This window comes from Copidosoma floridanum, unplaced genomic scaffold (assembly GCF_036245765.1).
Source record: "Copidosoma floridanum isolate Cflo_tuat_1 unplaced genomic scaffold, Cflo_Japanese_pri ptg000020l, whole genome shotgun sequence".
Taxonomy (NCBI): Eukaryota; Metazoa; Arthropoda; class Insecta; order Hymenoptera; family Encyrtidae; genus Copidosoma; species Copidosoma floridanum.
Window position 1 is genome coordinate 30,479,362 of NW_028321897.1, and position 24,231 is coordinate 30,503,592.

Here is a 24,231-nt window from a genome sequence, read left to right on the forward strand (position 1 = left end):
CTATGCTAACATTAAAAATTTTCATACAAGATGAGCGTATATTTTCGAAGAACATAGATTAGACAAAAAAATGTTGTGATATTAAGCGGCTGATAAAGTGCTCTTATACCGGTTTTGCAACAATTTAGTAATTCGTCTATTAACTTTTTGTACATCAATAATTTTATGTAACTTCATACTGCAATGCCTTGAAATTTTATTTCGACCATTTTGAGGTCTTACCATGAACTCAAACAAACGTAATGTTGCCTTAATGTTATGAATCATTCAAAAATTTTAAAAAGCGTTGTAAGGGTTGTAAACTGACGAGAAAGATCCTTTGGCCGACAGAATCTCAAGTTATAAATTATTATTATATGAATGCATAATACGTACACATGCAAACAAGAAATTTTTTTCAACTAACACGAAGTTTTCTCAAAGGGTAAATAAATTAAACTACCTACATAAGATCTTCTATTTACTTTCTTTTTCAAAAAAGCGTATGAGATGTTTTATTTAAATAAGTACTGAAAGTTAATTAATTGGTACGGATGTGAAAAACCATGTGTTGTCAACAATAAACAGTAAACAATGTTTATTTAATGACGTATTGACAATCAACGTATTCATAATAGTAAATACGTTTAGATAACCTTAGTGCTCTTCTGAAAATGCAATACGTTTTTAAAGAGTTAAAAAAGTGATTTTGTAAAAACACGAGACTGTTGCATTGTATGAAGAAAAAAAATATAGGAGTCTAATCAAGGACTAAAGAATGATAAATGTAAAAGGGAGCATTAGCTACCTCGGCTAACGAACCAACGTAACCCCATATATTTGGAAGTTGTACATATTCATAAAGAACCTTGGGAGCTTAGGCTACAGTTATTGGCCATTATGACGTGCAAAAGTAAAAATCCGAAAAGGATTAAATTATCTATTATTGTCATATAAGATAAAACCATATCAGTGTAATCGAATATGATACAAATATTTAAAAAATACTTACTGCTCACTTTCGCTCCGCTCAGCTGCATTATATATATATATATATATATACTTATAGTAATAGTCAAAAGCTGAAAAGGACGTATTTCCTCGTTACAGACATACTTTTGACATACCGTTACCATGCATCTCCAAACAGTGAGCCTATATGCACATTTTCACGTTTTTTGTTTGTATAAACATGATGAACACCTTTGTTTTGACAAATACCACCTAAATTTTTTGCAAGTATTTTTATGAGTTTTACAAAATTAATAAGAGTAAATTACTGCATGACTTGCAAAGCAATTATTATAAACTAACTTTTTAACAAATTCAAAATAAATTTTTTTAAGGAAATAAATAACTTTATAATAATTCTTCAAACTTTGCACATTTTTTATTAAAAGATGAAGAAGACTGTCTATTTTGGATCCTGAAAATGAGACCAAAAAGTCGGGAGAAGCCACAACGGACGCTTCAGAGGAACATCAACAATAAACGTCAGTAGCACGCCCCACCAACCACTGCAAAAAATTGGGGTCAAGCTTGGTTCGAGAGCTAGCAGTGCTTGTCGACCAAGCGTCAATAGACGATTTCGTACATCTGTTGCTTCTTTCTGATCAAAACAAAATTACAGCCAACACACAGTAGCACAACTTGGCCTGCTTAAACGCAACAATAAAATCTATCAGCTGTGTCTACCTTAGATTACCTTAGAGTTTCTATTCAGGTTTTCCACATCATCAAATCTACCACACTGAATTGTATTGAACTTAACGCCTCTGTATATCGGTAAATCTTTCCTAGATTTAACACAAGGAGTACTTTACTTAGGAGATATGCAGTGGGTAACGATTAAGTTCATGTCATGTCCATCACCAGAGGCTTAGTAGGCATCACTGGCCCTAGATCAAGTCCATTACGGGCTCTCAGAAATTTCACGCTATCTTTCCAAGCTTTTGCAGAAGCGTGCTAAAGTTTTCAGTCCACTAACTAGAAATCTATGTTAGATAAGCAACATTCAACATGATATTTAAGTCAAGCCTTACACACCCGTCCGTTTAGCTCCATACCTTGGTTCATACAAACGTAGGGAGCTCATCGAAGAACAGGTCCAAGATACACTAGCAGGAGGCATCATTAGCCATCATTCTAACATTACAGCTCTCCAATTGTCTTACAGCCAAAAAGGATGGTGTTATGCGCTTCTATGTATACTATGGTCAATTAAGCTGAATCACCGAGAATCCTTAACAGCATGTACGCCACATACCTCACGTGGTAAAGGAAACTGGCGTTATAGTTTGCTTTTATAAACTCGACCTCAAAAATAGCTACTAGCAGATTGTTATGGCTCTGGACTCAATTAAACATATTGCCTTTGCTACTCACTCCAGCAGTTTCTATAAATCCCTAGTTATTGTTTTTGTGCTGAAAAAGGGCTCTATATACTTTCTAGCGGCTCATGAGTTAGGGGGTTCTCACAGGTTATCTTCGAAACTTCTGTCTTGTTCCCATTGATGATATCATTGTGATAAGGTGATCCAAGACAAATTAAAGCAATGGTTTGTCATACTTCAGGAATACAACCTCATCATCAAGCATTATCCGAGTCAGAAAAATAATCTAGCTGACTTCCTCTCACGTTACCCAGTATCTAGATGATGAAAACTAGAAACTTCCACTAATGGATCCTCATGGCAACAGATTGTCTCAAGCTCGAATAAAGAATACTCCGAGCCAGCTTCGACGAGTTGCTCCAAGTGCCGCACGGTGCGACCGATCGCCGAAAAGCGGATTAAAATTCGAAAATTTACTGCATATTGTATACTCGAAGATTTTAAGGTTCACTATTAAAACATTTAATGTCAAGTATACAAAAATGTATTCCCTTCACCCCTTATTGATCAACCCTTGACATCATATACGGCTGTTTTCTTTACATAACCAACTTGCATAGAACTTTCAAGGTTTCTAGGGTTACTAACTACAAATTTTATATTAAATGTACAAAAATTAGACCTTTTTGACCCTTGTTAACCACCCCACAGATTATTAATATGGTGAACATAACGTAGTCAGTGAGCTAGTTTTTACAGTTGTAAATTAATAAATAAGAATATCTACTTTCACAAAATATGTCCTTCATTGTTTTTCTTCGTGAAAATTTATGAAAAAAATCTTTTCAAAATCCTTTAAAGTATTTGATACACGATTTTAATGCATCCTTCTACATTTGTTTAATACATAAAAACAAATAAGCTATCAGTTGTAAAATTCAACAAATTTTTTCCCTGTTTGTAAATTTTACATTTAAAAATTTTCAATATTTATATCTCTATCACACGAAATCGTTTGTAACATAGTATAAAATTGGTTAATTAGGTTTTTGGTACAGGCCAGTAATATTTGAAGAAATCTTGCTATCTTAAAAAATACGTTTAACTGTCTTCCCATCGTTTGTACTACCATATCCTGGGTAGGATTTATCGACAATGAATCCTGATTCTTCTTTGAAGCTGTCACTAAACTGAACACTAAATTATACACAACCATGAGTGAAATTGGGATAATTTAAAATTACTTGACAAAGAAACAAACTATAACAAACGAAATATTTCAGAAATACTCTATATAAAGTCAGACAGTAACAACATCAACAAGAGTAAAAAGTAGTATACTTGAACAAATCATAGGTTTTGTTATTACGAAAGTTTAAATTTACCAAACTACTCAAAACATCTCATTTAAGCATGAAGGAATAATTGATCAAAGTCTCAGGTTTTCTCTATTATTGGCTGATTCATTACAAATTGTTCTATCAATCATATAAGAAGTATTATGAAACTTGACAATCACATCTTTTCCAGCAAGAACCATATGGTATGGTTCCGATTTAGTCTCCGAGATACCAGATTGGGGATAACAATTTTTTTGCTCTGCTTACTTGCTTGTATGATGAAAACTTTTTTTCTTTAAATAAAAACTTCGCAACTATTCATATGTGTGGTGAGATAATTACGCTTCAATAAACAAAGAAAATGTTCTATTAGACCTAAGTATGTAATGATTTTCAATTAATTTAACAAATTAACGATACTTTTTGGCTTTTGTAGGACGACTTGTTACTTCTTTCAAAACTTTCCCGGTATCAGATTTTTCTTATGCACAATATTTTATTTCTGTTGCATAAGAAAGCTCATAGGTACTAGATTCTTTCCATACGTCTCGTATTTTTCTCCGTTTGCTACTGTGAGATGTTGCGACAAAGTCTCCATAAGGTCAACTTACTTTTGTTCTTCGTTTTCAATCTATTTTTCTAAGTTTAAGGACTTTATTTAACGAATTATTATTTTTTCAAAGAAATCTAGACTCACTTCTGTTGCTGTTTTCAATTTTGTGTTCAATTTTGGTAATAACTGTTCTAACGTCATTTTCACACATTCTGATAAAATGTAGAGAGATAAACACTTTAAAAACCTTTTCAACAATCAAATACGCTTCTGTTACACTAATATTAAAATTTTTTTTGACTGCCTTAAATACTTTTTGCTTTTTATACATCACATAGATGACTTTATCTTACAAAAAAGGAGGAATTTATAATTTAGTATTTTTATTTTAGTGTGACATCCCATGTCATACACTTAATATTCATTATTTCGAAATACACAGCTCCGTTAAAAACTTATAGAAAGCGAATGTTCAGCGACTGTTAAACATTGAGCTGTACAGCTGCTTCTGCAATTTCGTGACATATAACTTACTTCCTTTGAAAAGAGCTGCGATCGCAAAACTCTAACTACGCGTGCAATTTCCAAATAATCTTATATAGCACTCATCTTACAAGAATCAATTTGCACTAAATGTCGGCAAGAATAAAAACAATCAGCAGTTTCAACATTTATTACTGAGAATGATCCACAGCAAATGTCGTGAACAGTTTCAACATCAACTGTACCAAATGCAAGAACCGAGAGATCAGCGATTTTTACCATTGTTCGTGGTATAGTTGTTGCACCACTTTCATGCTTATGTAAATTAAGAGTAATTGGGTTAAGCTCTGATTGGTCGTTCGGATCCCCAACTTCACGTGTCCTCTTTAAATGCAAGAGTATAAAAACTCCTTGCACATACCAATCATTGCCTTTTCTCTTTCATCAAGTGCTCCAAAGTAACTATAAAGGTTGGAGAATGAGTTCTGTTGCTTCTTTTAAGCGGATGTAAGACTTGGTTCGGTAATTAAGCTACGTGTTAAAAGTGTGCATTTTAAGCAAATGTAAGACTTAATTCGGTGACTAAGCTGTGTGAGAAAAGCTCGAGCAAACCAGGCCACTGCAAATTCGCCTAAAAAGTGAATCAGGGAGGAACAAAAAAGAAAGGACTGTCGACTTGGGTTCCGACGTTAAAAGCAGTAGCCTAATTATTTCCATCGCCACGAGTACTCTCGTGTAGGATTAAGATCATCGTTGCGGTCAACTTTGTAAGATCTTTCGACTGCGTGCGCGCAAGCAGCGGTTAACTAACGATCATAGAAGTAAGTTAAGTTAAGAAAAATAAAAATTTGTTAAAACATTGTAAACGCGAATCTGAACCTTCATAATTTATACTATTTGTAAAATAAATTATTTTCGGCATCACTGAATTATTAAATCATCAGATGAGACATAACTTGGTTGTTGATTATATTTCTTTTCTTAATTAAAATACTCCAATTACTAAATTATATAAAGTATTCTAAGAATCTAAATTTTAATTAATAGAAATATAAATTTTATTTTGATAAATAAATTATATACCAAGGAAAAACTATATAATTATTATTTTTATAAATATTATAAACTTTAAAATCACAAATCAGTATTAGTTCTTATAATGAAGAATGGATATCAAATAATGTTCTACAATATTTGGTGGTTCACATAGTTGTTTAAGTAATAGTGTTATACTTACATTACATAATAAGTTTAATAGCTTCTTAAATAAAAAATTATTTCAGAGTCAACTGAAAAAACTGAAAACTGTTACGGCAAAGATAACGCAACGTATAAAGGGGTTGATAATCCAGACAATAATATTTACATCAATTTTCCAATAGATATTTTAAATAGTATTCGTGAAGGTTTAGTACTTCATAAACTTAGTTAAGAAATAAGTATAAGAAACAAGTAATGCTAATTAAAAATTTGAGTGTATCGGACGTCTTATATAATGATTTTTGACCGGAAAGTCCTAAATCATTGAAATACAACGTAAACGGAGGAATAATGAGGAAAAAATTGGACATAACGTCTTTACGTCCAGAAAAACTTTTAACCTTGGGAATATCTCTTCACAACCTTTCATTTTATATCTCAAGTAATCCTCAATAGCTGCAAACGTTGCTATGACTATCAATAAAACTCAAGGTCAAAGTTTAAAAAATGTTGTTTTATACTTATAGAAACCAGCATTCTCTTATGACCAATTGTGCGTAGCCCTTTTTAAAAAATGTGCTTGAAATTTTAAAGTTTTAAAATTTTCATGTACACATACAAAAATGTCTTTTCACATTAACTTAACAGTTATTCTATTAAACATCATTCTACTCTTTAATAATAATACATGACACGCTATATTCTTACACTATAATAATATTTTCGTATTAAAAAATGTTTCTTTTAAACGATTACAAAACATCCATGATAGCTTGAACTTTTTCAACAAATTCAGCGTTAATATTATGACTTTGTATACATTGTCATGGCGCAGCCACTATGGGTTCACGGGGTTAGGGAGGGAAGGCGGGAAAGGAGGAGCGATGCAGAGTACAGCGAAGCGAGTCAAGTTAGACTAGCTTGAGAGTCCGTGCGAGATGGTAGTGTAGCGCGATTTAGAGATCCGTGACTTGAAGAGGTGAGGGGCGCCAGCAAACTTCGGTGAAAAGCGGGACACGGTCGAGGTTGACGCCACCCGAGTACCCGGAGGATTCAGGGCTTGTAATCCAGGTAGTGACCAGGAAGTTTGGGTGGTAGGGACGCCCACCAGTTCCTCCTCCAAGCCGAGATATATATCACATCGATCGCCAACTGTTGTAACTTTGTTCGATCAAGTAAGTTTGTGAGATCGTTATAAGCGTATATTCCGTTGCAATTGGCGAGGTCTGCCCATCGTGTAGGGTACAAAGGTGCAAGAGAGACAGAGATCTCATCTAGTAGTTTACCTCCGCGCTTGATCTTATTTTGGCATTACTACTTATCCACGTACATAATCTTGTATTTTTTGACATAATATATATATATATATATATATATATATATATATATATATATATATATATATATATATATATACATATATATATATATATATATATATGTACGTTTTTGCTTTGTTGATACACTTTTGTAGGTTAGAACATTATGTATGTACTTTTTAGTACACCTGATTGTGTTGACTATATCCACTTATTACGATGACTTATAATTCAAGTTTAGTAAACAAAGAAAAAAATTGACGTTTGCTCATAATCAACTACCCCTCACGCAATTAAAGAACGAAATAACGCACGATAATATACTGCCATGTGTGAATATATATATATATATATATATATACTTACACTAATGTAGCACATGAGCTGAAAGACTCTTTTGGGCAAACACTAATTTGCATTGCTGAAAGAAAAAGTTGGTAGGCGAAAAACACCTACCAGGCACTGACATAATTCTGACTCAAGGTCGTAGTACGGGTAATATCCTTACCATGTACTGAAAAACTCATAACTGCTTGTGGTAGGGGACTTTCAACAAAAAAGGTCTTTCCGTGTATACTTAAAAGGTGATGAAATTCTGGAAACTCAATAACATGCAAAGGAATGGGGCCACGGGATTTATAAATCGGGTAACACGCACATGATTTGCATCAATAACCTAGTACTCTAGGCTTATATATAAGTTGAACACGCACACACATCCACCCACACACACACACACACACACACACACACACACACACACTATGTATAGTAGTCGGCGAATTTAACGTACTGCTCACTCTCTGCGCATGCCACTGATTTTTCGAAGCTACCGTACCGTTGGTAGGCGAAAAACACCTACCACAACTACTGAATACGCATACTTAGTATGAATTTTGTCGTGACTAAAGTAGGGCTAGAAATTTCAATTACTAGACTAGCGTGAAAGGTTACTGGTCTGACATTAATACAATCTAGTTAGTTTATTACTTGATATAAGAAATCGTTGTCAGGGATTTTCAACGAAAAAGGTCTTTCTATGTACGTGCCCTTGCGGGAGAAATTCTTGAATCCCGAGGCACATGGTGTTATAGACCGACGCCTCGGACGAAAACAAGTCCAGTTTAGATTTTTTAATGTTATTTTAAATGGAAAAATCTGAACTGACCTTCTTTTCGTCCGAGGCGTCGATACAACAACGCAGGTAGGATCATAGGTAGGCTGACCTGTGTATACGACTAAGAGTGTCGTCAAGGGTTTTCGGGCCTAAAGCACCCGATCGAAATAAAATTTGGCAGGACTTGAGGACACGTCCTGGTCCCGTAATCATTTTCCCACTGCGCACCCCATTACAACATGTTATAAGAAAATTCATTATAAAAAATTTTGAAAAACCAATCTTATCACAGTATTTTATTATTTAAATATTTAAAGTATCAAAATTAGAGTAGTGCAAAGCAGAATCAGGTTTTATCATTAATTATTCAAACATTATTAATTTCAAACACTTATACGTCGAAGAATCAGGTAGGAATGAAAAACGTTTGTTTCTGAGCTCAGAAAAAACACTATTTAATTATATAAAGAAAAAGTTTATCAATCATTAACCGATACATCGGATAGTCGAACCTTAATAATTAATCAACAGTAAATAAACATCAGAATAAGAGATGAGTCACGAACTACACTAAAACAAGAAGAAAGAGGTTCATCTATAATAGGAGTCGCTCATAGCAGAGTAAATAGCGTACTCAGCTAGAGTGCAGAACTTTGCTGGTTTGATAGTAAAGAAACGTGAAAAAAAATTTTTTTCTCCACATATGCGCTTTGGCAGTGTGGTGTAGCGCTGTAGAGTTAACGAGAAGGAATGAACTATTTACTTCAGCTACGCATTTTCTTAAGGTTAGTCACTAAAAATCGTCAGTTTAAAAAATTTGGAATTTTAATCTAATGTATGTTTCTCTTTTATACATTTAATGAAAATACTTTTCGTTCAAGTAAAAGTAGTGGGGGGTTGGCATGCAGAGCTCGCAGGGGAAAGGAGCTCTACTAGTATAAATAAACTAGGAAAGCTTTACTTCCCTGCACCAACCCTATATTTCCAGTATTAAAAGTTGATTCAAAAATGAAAAAGTTTTCCTTTTTCTTTTTGTTGACTATCTTTGAAAAAAAGCTCATCAAAAATTTTACTAAATAAAAAGAGAAATAAGACCATATACTAGAAGTAACTAGAAGTACATTTTTTTAAAGAGACACCTAAAATTTTAAGCGTGGTTGAGTCTCTAACTATTTATTTGTTTATTATTTATTCGATTATTACTCTTTAAAAAAAACAATAAGCACCATTTAAAGAAGCATGTTAATGAATGGGGTGTAACACCCCATATAGTGCAGTGTTTGCAGACGTGTATATGCTGTGCCTTTGCGGAGAGCATAATATGTGTGGTATTTAGTTATTACTGGAAAAAGAAATAAATAAGAAAAAAAAATAATAATAAAAAAATAAACTAAAAAACAAATGATAAAATAAACAAAAAACGTTTTCCATCATAAAAATATAAAGTAAAAAATAAGATAACTTCGTGTATTAAACAATAATAAAAAAATAAAAACTAGTAATCTCTTATACTACACACAGAGATACGCTCCTTACCATCAGATCTACTAACTAAAGCGATCTATCTATTCCTACCCTGAATCTGCTTGTCGAAGCTATTCGTTTCTTTAGTTCTGCTTGAATAGTGGACATTCTACATCCAGGATTTGCTTATTAGAGCGATCTTTTCCTAACTCACAAAAACACAATAACACAGTTACTAAAAAAAAATATATATATATATGTATATATACATAAAGATTCAAAGTACAAATAATTCAAGTAGCGAATATAACAAATAGCAAAAAACTTTTCTTAGAAAAATTATCAGCTGAGAAAATGTTTCTAGAAAGGAAATTTAAATTCTATTAATAACCAATTACAACATTACTATAATTCTTATAAACCAAGCACTATTTTAACAAAAACTAATAAATATGGAATACAAGTAGTAAGTACGCTTCAAAACAATAATTTTTAAAATTCTGAAATCAACGTCCAGCAGAAATGCGATTATTTAAATATTTAACTTAATACACAATTCGATAAATTAATTGTTTTCGCGAAAAAAAAATTTCTAAGAGGCCCTCAAGAACGTATAAACGCATAGGCAGAAGATTACTGACGAACAAAAAAACATATGAAAATTATTAATACAGTTTTCTAGGGTAAACCATCGTGCTCCCTTCTAAACTAAAAAAGAAGAAAGTGAGAAATTAAATGCCGGATACTCTCTCTCTCTCTCTCTCTCTCTCTCTTTCCCTGTGTACAGATAGAGATTTCACTCATACACCACGCACTAGACTGCTCACGTAGCTATTGAGATACATAGCAGCACATGCCATGTTAAAATCCCTGTGCCGTACACTCTCTTCCTAGCTAAAAACAGATGGTACCGTATATGCGCGCCTGATTGCACTCTCTCACTTCAGTTTCTGGACATGACACATAGTATACTCATCATTGCGTCAGCAGGCGTACGCCTATAAAAAATACTGCAATTTCATTGTATATGCATATGCCAAACAAACATTTACATCGGATATATATATATACATACGTATGTATGATATATACATATCAAAAAGAAAAATGTTTTTCTCTAATAATAATCTTTTCTCTCGAACGTGATTATATATAACTAAAGGAAGAAAAATAAGATAAAATAAAGTATAAAAATAAATGAGAGAGAAAAAATACCTACGCAACTTTAATTATACAACGAAAATAATAATTAAACGGTGAGAATGGTCAACGAAAATGATAATCCAGCTGATGCCAATTAGAGTGATAGAATTAGCTTTTTGACCCCTGGTTTTCAAGGAAATTCTGATTAAAAAAAAAAAAAATAATAATAATAATAATAATACTCTCTACGAAATGGTATTTAAAACAGATTGCAATAGTTTTTAACAGCTGAAAATGTCAGTACAGGCCAGCTAAAAAAAGTAAAAATGGCAAAAACATGTTTTTCGCGACTTGATTAAAAGCTAACGACTGTACAAGAAAAGTTTTAGATGAAAAAGATGCGTAATTTCAAGACCAAAAAAATTCGACATGCAGGATTAAAATCTGTGAAGCCGTTTTTTGCAGTTTGCAAAAAACCGTTATGTTTGGCCATTTTTTCAAAATTTAATAACTCTTGTTCTAATAAATATTAGAGCTAAAATTTGGAGGGAAGATAGGTATTATAGCTCCCAACATTCATACCCAATTTCAGAAAGATCGGTGGTAAACTTCTGCCAAACCGCTAAGAAAAGTAAAAAAAGGCATTTTGAAACTATATTTAAGGTTAAATTTTTAGTAGGATTTTTCATTTCAACATTCATGGCTTTTTGCTATTTTTTTCTTGCTTTTGAACTTAGCGCCACTTCGAGCATATGAGGTACATTCGCATCAATGTAATTAATATATATCACGTATGTAACTGAATTACCATATCTTTTAGTGAAATTGATTTTTCTTCATTACTTTTTAAAATTTAATTTTTGCGATTTATTTTTAAGAATAATTTTTTTTACTTTCATCAATAGATTTATAATTTTCGTTTTCAATGATTTAGTTTTTTTATAATAAAATTTACTTTCACTCGATTGATCAGACTCTGTTTCTAATTTACATTTTAAGAAAATTACTGAAATTTTGTTTTGTATTATTATATTGTACTTTAACGTGTGCAGCTACGATTATTTCATTGGTTACTAGTACTCTATATTCATCTTCAGTATAACTAACTCATATTTCAAACTCAGCTTTATCATTCCATTTATATTTTCTTTTAACCTCTGGTTTACTTACAAACACCCAACTTCTAAACATTTTTTAAACGTTTTACGTTAGGCTCAATACACAAAAATAGTTGATACGGTATTTTATTTGCAATTGTGTAAGCTATTATTCGATTTATTAAAAAGGTACTAGTTTGCACCAAAAGTTTAAATCTGGGATTGCTTCATTTATCAAACACCTATCTATATCCATTGCCGATCTGTTATATCTTTCTGCGATACCATTAAGTTTATGTACATAAGGTGGGCATGGAAATAGTTCAATACCCTTGGATTTGATAAGGCTAAAAGTTTTCTTTTCAATTAACTCTTTTTCATTTTATTAAATGTGTTTTTCACTTAATTTATCTAATTAATAAAGCATCCTGCTGTTTCTGACTTATTTTTCATACAATAGATGTTTGCGCATTTACTGTATTCATCTTTAAATGTCAGAATAGTAGTTTTCCTTTGAGTTTGAAAAGTCTTTGTTTGCGAACCGAGAGGTTTGCGGCCCGAGCCGAAGACAAGGTCCGTAACGACGTTCGTAAAGGAGACTTTTCGAACGAGTATCGGAAAACTGCTTTTTTGCCCGAGGAAGTACCAGCCTCCCAAAACCACCCTATGGGCCTAATTACCTGTGCCACTTTTCTTTGTTAGTTAATTTGTCATTGTTATTTTAACGAGTGTAATTAACATATTTCTTGTTAACATAATTTAAATAACTTTTTATAAAGTACTAATCATTTTTAAGTTATGAAATCGCTGTAAGTTTACAATTCGATTTCATCTTGATTTTTCCTATATTATCGGTGGCTACAATTTTTCTAACTTTCGTTAACTTCGACATACTAAGAACATTTTTTTTGTACATAATAAATATTTTTTAAATCAATGTATGACTTAACCGAGCAGTAATAATACTTTTTTTAATTTTCTCCACCCGGTAAACTTACTTCTAACGGTATAGTTACATTCATATATTTACAAAAAAATTGATCCATGTTTACATCACTGTATAATAAATAATACTTCGTTACCTAATGAGCTATTATTGATTTCTCTCTTTTAATGCTTGATTGGTATGTTTCACGCTTCTGATTAGTCTTGCTGTTGGCATTGATATTCTTAACTCGTTGTCTTGCTGTAGCCTCTGCCTTTGTTATTTTCTCTGCATGTGCTTCTATATCTACTACTGCCTCTACTCTCTTTTTCACTGCGTGACTCTAGCTTAAGCACCTTGTTTATAGTTATATCGGCCTTGATTACATTTCCTTGTCACATGTCTAAAATTTCCGGTTTTATGATATTACCCTTTAATTACTTTACAGAATATATTAGATTTATTTTTACCTTTATCTTCTACGATTTTTTGGTTGGATCTTTTTTGATCTTACGAATTCGACAGTTTCTTGTTCTTCGGGTATTGGATCTATATAGTCTCCAATGTAACTATAGCTTGCTGGAAATCTCTTAACATGTATCTCAATTTTTCAGTTTTAGGTATTTCTCTTCCAGCAGCTTCGAATTCATTTACTGTTCGCTTAAACTCAGTGAAAAATTCTTCTACTTTCGAAAATTTATTAACTCAATTTGTTATTTTTTTTTCGATTCATTATCTGTAGTGCTGTGGATTTAGTCGTATATATTTTTTTAAATTTCCTTATTATCTCATACGCCGCCTTTCTTTCCCTCACGTATCCAAGTTGCCCATTCGACACTGTACTTGTGATAATCGCTTTTGCTCTAAGGTTACCTTTACTTCATGCGGCCTATGTATCTGGGTTTGTTCTCACTCTTGTAGCTTGCTGTTAACATTCTTCATAGTCTAGTATCATCAGCAATCTAAATTTTCAAACTGCTGAATTCTTTCCTATCGAATACGGGAATTACAACATTGATAATCATTGCTTTGTCAGACATTTTGTCGTCTACCGATTCGGTCAACTTTTCTAGACTTTTTTTTCTTATAAGTTTTTTTTGTTCTTATTTTCACGAATTTTTTTTTCTTAAATATTTCACGACTTTGTCTACACTTGATTCTTCTCATTTACTTGCTATTTACTCAATTTAGCTTTTGCACTTTATTAAAAGTATAACAATATGTTTTAAGAAGTTAACTTATTGTCCATTACACATTGTCACTTTAACGACTAGAGAGCGACTGCTTACGACAAAAGCTAGGGCTTGACTGCTTACATCACTTGGCGGTGTGGGTACGATTTGTGGTTATCATTTACTTGTGTATGTGAGCTTGGACTGCACTGTACGAACTTATTTTTATTATAACAGTGTTAAAAAATTTTTTTCTTTTAAATTAAACTTAGTTTTTGTTTCAGTTGAGCGTCATTCCTTAAAAAATAATTTTTTCGTTTCGAAATTTTCCTGTTAGTCAGATTACCAATTAATCTTCAACGTATAAAATTTTTAAATAAAATAAACTATCCGTTCTTTACGTTACGGCGTTAACGAAATACAGCAGAGATTCAGGGTGATAACGTTATCGGAACGACTTCACGGAACGCAGTTTTCAACTTCAGCCGCTTCAAATCACACTGACTGCAAAAAAGGCATTATTTTCGGAACTATAGGTAGTAAAAAGTCATTTCTCTAAATAAAGAATACATTTATCTAGATGATTTCTGTTTTTTTGGTGAAAGGGTTAGGGGAGGGTAGGGCATGAGTGGCAAGGTGGGTGTATTTGTCACTCAATAGTTTAAATGATTAGATGCATGTTTTGGTGTAATTTTTTTATTTACTTCATTTGCCATGATAATAGTATTTTTTGCACAAGATAAATCAGTGGACAGTGGGTGCTTGGGTACTAAAGTAAGAAGTTATACTTCTATAAAATCACACGGCAAATAATATAATTATGAATATAAGTATACCTCGTATGAAACAATTTTGTGTACAAAGGTTGTGCAATTTTCGTTGGAATGAGGATACTTACGTTAGTTGGGTATGGTTTCAATAAATATTTCAATATCTGGTAAAAGAACAATTATAAACAACATTTTATGGCACAATACAACATAAACAATATAGCAGCTGGCCAGTACAAGACTGTGCTCTTTCATCGAATCTTCCAATGGTTTCAAAAAAACTTCTTAAGAAAATAAGAAATACTCTTATAAAATAGCAGATCGTTTAATTTTACCCTTTTTCACATGTTTAATTTAAAGAATTTTTAATTTATTATGTAACCTTATGAAAAAATCACTTTGAATTTAATTTATAAGATCTATGTAAAACTCTCATTTTTTTGTTTGTATAAAAGATTGCTATTAGATAAAGTTGTTACATTTTCAAATAGATCTATAGTTTTTTTTTTTTTTATTAACACAAAAAAAAGGGGCCAAATATGCGTAAAAGCATGCATGTAAATTCATCCTTATGAGAAAAATAATTTCCAGCGTTGCAGCATATATTTGCGCTCCTCCCACCTTTCTAAATTTTGTTCTCAGTTACAAAGGAAAAATTGTAAAAGAAGAAAACGCAATAAAAATCAATTATTGTATTTATACTGTATAGAAATGTTTTTTTTTTCATTCGTAAAAGTTCTGAAAAAATGTAAAAAAAATTGTATGAAAAATAATTTATTTATTTTGAAAGTAACAAATTATTGATAAATAAATGAATGTTTCAAATTTTTGAAAAAAACATGTACCAAAAAAATTTATTATATTAAATAACTTGTTTATTTGATGTAAAATAAAATCAAATGAATGAATCCACAATAAATAAATTTACATTAAAGATAAGTTACAAACTGTAAGATAAAATGAAGTAATCGGTATTTCTATGTCAGGCTCTTTCATAGCAGAGTGGGTAAAGGACTTGCTCAGTGTGCAAGAGGACGGGGGTTGAAATCTCTTTCAAAAGTGTTTTTTATTTATTTTTTAAAATTTGTTTATTTTATTTTTTTTTTTGTTAAAAGAAAAAAAATAGAAAAATTCAAAATATGTGATGTGGTGCGGTGCGACGATGATGTTGGATGTTGGGTGGTGTAGGGGGGCCAGAAGTATGTCAAGAGGGGTGGGGTGAAGGGGGAGAATCAAGCAAAATTTCCTTCCGTTACACTTTTCCTCAGGGTAACCAATCTAAAATCGTTTATTTACTCCGTAGGGCAGAACGCGCCTATAGAAGTATAACTTCAAAAGTTGAATGGGCGAAGTTTGTAATCAATGTGGGAAGATGCAAATTTTTCTAGAAATAAAGTTAGCGGAAGAAAATTTGAAGCAGCTTAACAAATGGAAAATACTTGACTTGTAAATATGTGAGTAGGTGCATATGACAGCTTGAATTTTCTACTTTGATTTCCTATTTTTAAATTTTGTCTAGCACATTTATATGAGAAGTTATAATAAAATAAGAAAAAGTCTCAAGTCAGGCACAGAGTGTCACTATACGGCGGGCATTGGGTAGGTGTAGGTTAAGTGTTGGTCGAGTAAGTCGTTAGGTTATGTTTGTTTACATAAGATAATGTGCCTTTCGAGCAACATATCTTGAAATGAAAGAAATTATATATTTTACTATGTATCTATTACAAAAAAGTTTTAAGGTTTTAATACATTTAAAAAATTCTAGTGCAAGTTAAAAAGGCTGTTTTAATTTAAGTTCAAGCAATCAAAGTTTTATGTGAATATGTGTAGGCAAGTGAAAAGTGAGAAAAACTTGTAATAAAAATGCAACACAGATTAAGATATACTTGTACTATTACTAATTTTGTATGCTATAAAACTTTGTGAGAAAATAAAAAATTGTTTATTTGTAATAGAACTTTTAACTATTTTTTTATTTTTTTAAATACATACTTATTTAAAGATGAGTGTTTTATTATTTTCAAAAGAAACCTGATTACTTATTGACAAATACAAGAGCGTCAACAACTTTACAAGTATTGATACAGTGCACATGTATCTACTTCATGAACGTCGGGCTACCCGTGCCCTACCCTGTGCCTCTTTGTGACTTACGGTAAGGTATGGAGTGGCTTCTTTTATGACTTTTTTTAAAAAGTCTAAAAAAAAGTAAATAAAACAAGTTAGAAATTTTAAGTTTTTGCAATGTTTCAAGTTGATGCTGAGCCAAATAATAATATTTTTTTAACAGTTATTTGTTTAAATACTGCTGCTTAAATTGCCTAACAAAGTTAGGGTGCCACTCATGCCCTATCCTCCCCTACTAACTCTTACACTTTATCAGAGATAAAAGATGTATACTATTTAAAGAACTTTTGAAAGATCGTGTGTTGTCTGGTATTAAGTATACATTAAGAAATCATCGGTTTGATGAAAGAGTAATAATATAACGAGAAAAATAGATCAGAATGTACCCTTAGCATACGAACGAATCAAAATATGTTTTCTGCTGTGTAATTTAACAGATTGCAAGTTGAAAATAGCAAATAAAAGAATTGTATTACGATTTTAATATTCTACAGGTAATTTTGGTTAAATATTTGGACACAAATTGATGCATTACAGTTTAAAATCGTGAAGTATTTCAGAAGTTTTTTTTTTAAATTGATTAACATAAGATCTGCACACGTACTTGTTAAAAATAATAGGTCAACAAAACTTTTAATAACCGTTAATTGTATTTCTATTTGATGTATACTCATATGAATCAATGACTTGAATAAAATGAAGTCTTGTTATCACTATTATTTGATCTCGTACCCGATAGCAATATTAAGTCATCTTTTGAATAGAAAAAAACATTTAAATGAGAGCATGGGAACTTGACCTCTAACAATGTTAACTTCTCCGAAAACGACAATCTTAGGTTGCAGAAATAAAAGGATAATCATACATTATTATTACAGCTCACTAAATCAATGGTAAGCTTTTTTCATATACATTGAGTTGTTTTGGTTTTTTCAGTGGGATACAAAATAAAGTCAGGAAAATCTGTACCCTCAGTTTCAGTCAAAGTTTTTGCAACATTGGCAGCTAACCCTGCTGATTTTCGGTTTTCATAGAAGTTGTGTGATAACTTATTTTTATTTTGACCGTGGCTACTTTCTTTCATACATCTAAACGTTTCATTTAAAACGTCAACTAAAAATAAGTATGTTAACGAGATGCATATACAATCGCACTTTAAAAAATATTAGTTATGTACAACATTTACAGGATTAGCTGTTCCATTAGTTGTTTTATGAGCCTAATTTGTTAGTTTAAACCTCTAATGAAGATAGTTCCGTAATTTTTTGACGATCCATTATAACCATGATGTAAAAACCATTGAGTCATATGTATTAAGCTTTAATTAGTGATATTGTACTTTAATTGGTGATTTTGCAAAATGGTAAGATATATGTAAAGTATCTATAGTAGATTGTTTGATTTTCATAATTAGTTCCTTGATAGTCTAGGGTCTACAGACGTATAGTACAGACATATTAGTCATGAACTCTAGTAGAATGTCCAGCAGTATATTTATAGCTACTTTCTTAGACTTTCCTATCCATTGTAAAACAAATGTAAATATTTCGTTGCAGCATTCTTCACTTGAGCACTGCACATAAGGTAAAAGTACTAGTTACTGACCACATAGTATCTAAGGTACATGACACAGCACCTTGTAACGCCTAAATTTGATTTTTTATATGACTTACTCTATTTTACATCGAATAATATCCTGATTATTATACAAATACTGTAGGTATTTAAAGTCAATAAATAATGAATGGTTAAAAAAAAAATAAGCGTACATCTAATTTTTAATTTAAATTTGAATTTCAATCTTCTTTCTCACAAGAATGATGTAATGAACCACGACCAATCAGAAGCACTTTCAAAACGACGCCATAATAATTTGTAGACCAATAATAACTGTGTACCAACGATTCAAAAGTTTGAAACCAACTAAGAATAAAACTATTGATTACAGTAACTGAAGAAGAAAATAAATATATTTTATTTTATTTTAAATGCATAATTATAGTAAATTGTTTACAACATACATTTAATTACATATTAACATCGATAAAAGAAATAAAGCTAACCAATTACATATAAACCTTTGTGTTCTATGAGACATGGCTGTCAACCGAATTTTTTTGTTCACCTTCCTTCTCACACAATTTAATTCTTTACAGATTCTGCATTTAACTTGTTTTCAACCTTTTTTGCAACTTTTTGAAAAATCATTGACTTATTAGATAAATAATTCTTATGAAAGTAATTAAATAGTGTTTCAAGTTCAAATGCCACATCTAAAAGTTTAGATGGGTATAAAAGGTTTCCTTAAGAAATGTGAGCTATCCATGTAGGAGGATTGGTAACGGGTGAATCTTTTGTTGGAATCCTAAGAGAGGGATATTGATGTCCAAATCTATATGCAACGGATCTAGCAACGTAAATTATATCAATTTCAATTAAATGAAAAATAAAAAACCCACTCGTTCATATTATATTGAAACAAATTTTAAAGCAATAATAGTACAAACAAGTTTCGTTTAATTTAAAAACAAAAAAATTTTTTTTAATAATTTTCTTAAGTTGATAGTGAAAAAAAATTTTAAGAAAGGTTTATCTCAGAGGAGTTTTTGGTAAAGAATAAAGGTTATAATATAACAATAAAACTTATAACTTTCATCAGTCTATAAAACAATGAAGAATAAAAAAAATCTGGTTGAGTATTTATGAAACGAACGGTATATACCTGATTCCTTCGTATCTATATTAAAAACAGACTTTAGTTGTTCTGAATAAAGTTCTACCTTATTGTACAAAAAACCCATAACGCCTGACATAACTTTCTCTTGTGAAGTACAATTTTCATTGACATCTGCTGCGTGTATCAAGCTCCATTCTTTATCATTTTCAATATTGCAATTCTCTGTAAACATGCTTTCACTATGTTTTCTTAGAATCTACCATCTTACAGTTAGACAATATACGAACTAAAGGGCTGTTATTTCATCATATACAGCTCCCATTGCTCTTATATATGAAAATAAATTTTCTTAAACATCTTGATTGAGTTTGAAAGTTATTTTATAAGAAATACCTATATTTGGGCATAATTCTTTTAAATAAATGAGTAGTTGCTTTAAAGAATATTTGTTCAAGATAACTCTCTTTCGAAAAGGCAACAACTTCTTTTGCTTTCCTACTCATATGTTTAGAATTAGGGATAAAATTTTATCCAAACCAAAATATTGGTTATCTAAATTCGTACCATAGGAACAGCATGCTACTCTAGATGTATATTTTCTTTTAGAATTCAAAACGTTAATCCAATCTTTTATAAGTTTTAGTAAACTGGCACAATATTCATAAACATCACACTTTGTATTGTCTGAATCAAAAAAGCCATTGAGACCATCCAATCGTGCAGCCTCAGCAATGGTAGTAGAAAAAGGTTAAGCAGCAAGTGAAACCCTTTGCCTCTCAAGGCCTTCAACATCCAAGTGTTCAGATTCAAGTTCATTAGCTATTTTACAATATTTCTTATGATAACAAAATTTCTAGCAGATGTTTCAGCTTAAATAGACTTGTGTAGGCCAATTTTTCTGTCCTCAGCTCTATTGATTTAAATACTTTGCGAAACGTATACTGCATTGAAGCAAAGAGCCCTCTACTTAACTTTATCACTAATCGATTTTTCAATTTCAGGGTTCATTGTTCTGTGAAAATCATCTTCCTCCTTTACTTATAACTCCTGGATACAAATAATAGACAATTACAATCTTGTCTTCAAATGTTGTAACTATATAATTACAACTTTCATTTACTGTATCATGAAAGCCTATTAATTGGTATAAAACGCGGCTAGTAACCAGTACTATTACGTACTTTTTATATAATAATAATAATCACGTGTACAATATAATTATTGAATATATAAAACTAAAAACAGAGATGTTGTGCTTTTCCCATTATATATTGAATTTTCTACGCCACTGATGATGTACCTAACAAATTAATGATAGCTATTTGAATACATATCCTTACATTTTCCCATTTTTTTCTCAAAAATTTGCAAAAAAAGTATCAATATGAGCATAAGCCTTAATTTAGAATAATTCTAAAATTATTTATATCTTTGTAAACATATCATAGAAGTTTTATAAACATTGGACTTCGACAATTTTTTTCTTAGTGATTTACCAAAATTATCAGTATTTTCCTAATAAATGAATCTGCAATGACCAATGCTTATTTATTTTTATCTATACATTACGAAAAATGAGGTTAGTATGTACATTCATGACAATATTGGGGCCTTAAAATATTAATAAAATAGTTGTAGAAAAATTTATAAGAAACAATTATTTAAATACTTTTTTTCTGCTTTTTACAGCAGCATTCCCTCTTTTCAACTCAGCTTTGATATTTTTCCCTGTCATCAACACGTACACTGTAAAAAATGATGTAGTAAAATCACTATGCTCAGCATAGGTAAAGTAAAGATCTATGCTCAGCATAGGGATTTTAGTATCGGTTCGTAAAATATTTTTCCCGGATAGTAAAATTAAATGTCAAGATAGTAATTTTCAGCGAAGCCGAAATCTTCAGAAATTTTTTGCGATCGCGTAGTAATTTTACTATCCCAAGAGTAAAAGTCATATCTTGGATATGAGAAGCACTATCGTACTGTTCATAGTTCCATTTTCAATAAAAGGGTTATGTTATTATTTCTTCACACTACAGACACATCTTCACACACAATTGAGAAACGTTATGATTTGTAGAGATCCGAAATATTGAGCTATTGGTCTACTAAGGTGTATACCCACGACGTCATGAAATGATACATAAGCTGGAAAGTGTTTACTTTCCAGAATGCTTTCGCTATACATACAATATACCTAATACTTACTGATTACGAATTTGTAAGAGCACTGATGATAAATTTACTTTTAATCCTTATCACAATTATTGATTATAGTGCGAGAGCGCGAAGCACGAACCGTAAATTAAGTAGAAATGTACATGTACATTAATGTAGTCAATGCGAGATTCCCTTAGCCCCATCAAGAGTAATAGCTGCATGTAACTTTAATACTAGATATTACTTTTACTATCTCGTCTAATTTGGATCACTGTACTTTTACCATCGGAGCGCAATATTACTATCATCTCGTATTTTTCCGAGGGATGCTAAACGTACTTTCACTATCGGAACGTAAAATTTCCATTGTCTTGTAATTTGAATAGCCGATTGTATTTATCATGCAGCTAGTAAAATCAATACATTGCTAGTGAAATTACGATGCTCAAGACAAAGTTTTCGCTATCAGATATCATAATCACTATGCTCAGGATAGTAAAAAAAAGTTACTATCCGCTAGTGATTTTACTACAGCATTTTTTACAGCGTAAGCTTTGGGTGATCTGTCCATCTTAATTTTCCCAACACTTCCTTTCTTCTTACAGATAATCTCACCGATACGGTCTCATAGAGTTTATAAGAGTTAAAATGACTTCATATTGGTTTAATTACAATCAGCTAGACTGTAGTCAAGTTTTCTGCAGACTTACTCATTTTCGCTGTTTTTTTACATGTATTTACATTCAACGTGCAGTAAAGTGACTAGTGTCAGCTGTACATATACACACTTACGGCTTAGACATAATAGTATGCTTATATAAAAACCGTCAGTTAAATGCATTTATAATAGATCAGAAGTCAATTATACATTTAAGTACCCCATTAGTAACTAGCTCAAATTTTGCTGTACAATAAATTTAAAATGCCAGATAAAAATATTGCTTAGCAATCCTGCATGACCACTCGCTAAATCAAGAGAGGGGGTATTTGTAATACCTCACTGGATTTTCGATGTAGCTGAAAAAGTAACCAGAAAATATCAGCAGCTGTATGGTAAGTATTATATTTACAGTATTCATCGGTTAGAAAAATAAGTCAACCTTTTCTAAGAACATGTGACTCATCGGTGTGGTTCTTTACGAGCTTTCCGTGGATTACATCATAAACAATTGTAAGAGATTATATATATATATATATATAAACTGATACTCAGAGTGCTCACGTAGGATGTCTACACGCGGTTTTGAAAAAAAACTATACTACAGTTTTATTAGAATTTAAGTACCTGTGGCACTTTCGATGAAAAATAAGTTCACGCCCTTAGCCTTACAAACCTTGAAAGTTACATAAATTTTCTCTTTCCTGTAAGTACTTGTAATGACTCAGCTTGCGTAAGCTACGGTAAACACAGAGGACAGAAGCATGACTGTTCCTTTTTAACTACTGAATTTTATTCAATATCTATGGAATTCTTTGTTACCTCTACTTACTTTTTTCTAATCAAGCAGAAATGATCTCATTGATTTACTTATTAATAAAAACAAGTAACACACATAAACTAGTAGTAACAAATGATAAAGTTCAAATTTAAGAATATTATAATATTCTTCTTCTTAAGAGTTATTATTAGTTATAACTTTTTTGTTTATTCTTAAAAAATATAATGAAAAATATGGTATTATTAAGTTTCAATTAATCATAATTTAACAGTTAAAATTAGTTTAAATTTATTACATTATTTGCCAAGATATCATTTTTGACAAAAATTTTTAAAAAATAACTAATAAAAACTAACAGTTGTTAAATTTTATTCTCAGTCTCTGGACTTTTCTATTCCTTATTATCAGTTTGTATCTATAAGTTATTAGTTATTCATTTATTTAATTTTTACTTGTGTACCTAGATTTCTTCTGACGTTAGATTATTAGAAGTGAATTCATTATGACATGTAACATTTTCTAAATTTTTTCCGAAGTAACGCATGATAAGTATCATTTAAATATTAAATACAAACTGTTTTAAACGATATACTTCAGTAATAACTTTTTTAATACCTTTTGCTTGTCTGAAAAGAAGATTTTTCTGCTCTGTTACCTCATCGTCACTAGACATACCATCCATGTGTCTTTCCATGATTGGGGCAAGTTCCCTAGCTCTACGTCTTCGTGCTCTCCTTCCTTCTCTCTCTGTAGCTCGTTTCATGCGTGCATCATCTTCTGGGCATCTTCTAAAACTTTGAGCTCCTTTATTTGAAAATTTATGTGGTTAATACTACTGTTAAAAAAACTTCGCTAAAAAATTATTTTAAACTAAAAATAAACTGAATGGCAAAGAATATAAAAAAAATTTGTTTAATTTAGTTTGTTGAAGGA

General features: G+C 31.2%; 1 protein-coding gene across 1 annotated transcript in view; it reads right to left on the minus strand.

Moving 5' to 3' along the window:
* Positions 1-24,231, minus strand: part of LOC106643749 (PAX3- and PAX7-binding protein 1) — a 316,808-nt gene that overhangs the window by 127,070 nt on the left and 165,507 nt on the right. Inside the window, exon 11 of the mRNA XM_089593866.1 lies at positions 23,914-24,102. Within this exon, the coding sequence (XP_089449992.1) occupies positions 23,914-24,102 (189 nt within the window). The remainder of the gene's footprint in view (positions 1-23,913; positions 24,103-24,231) is intronic.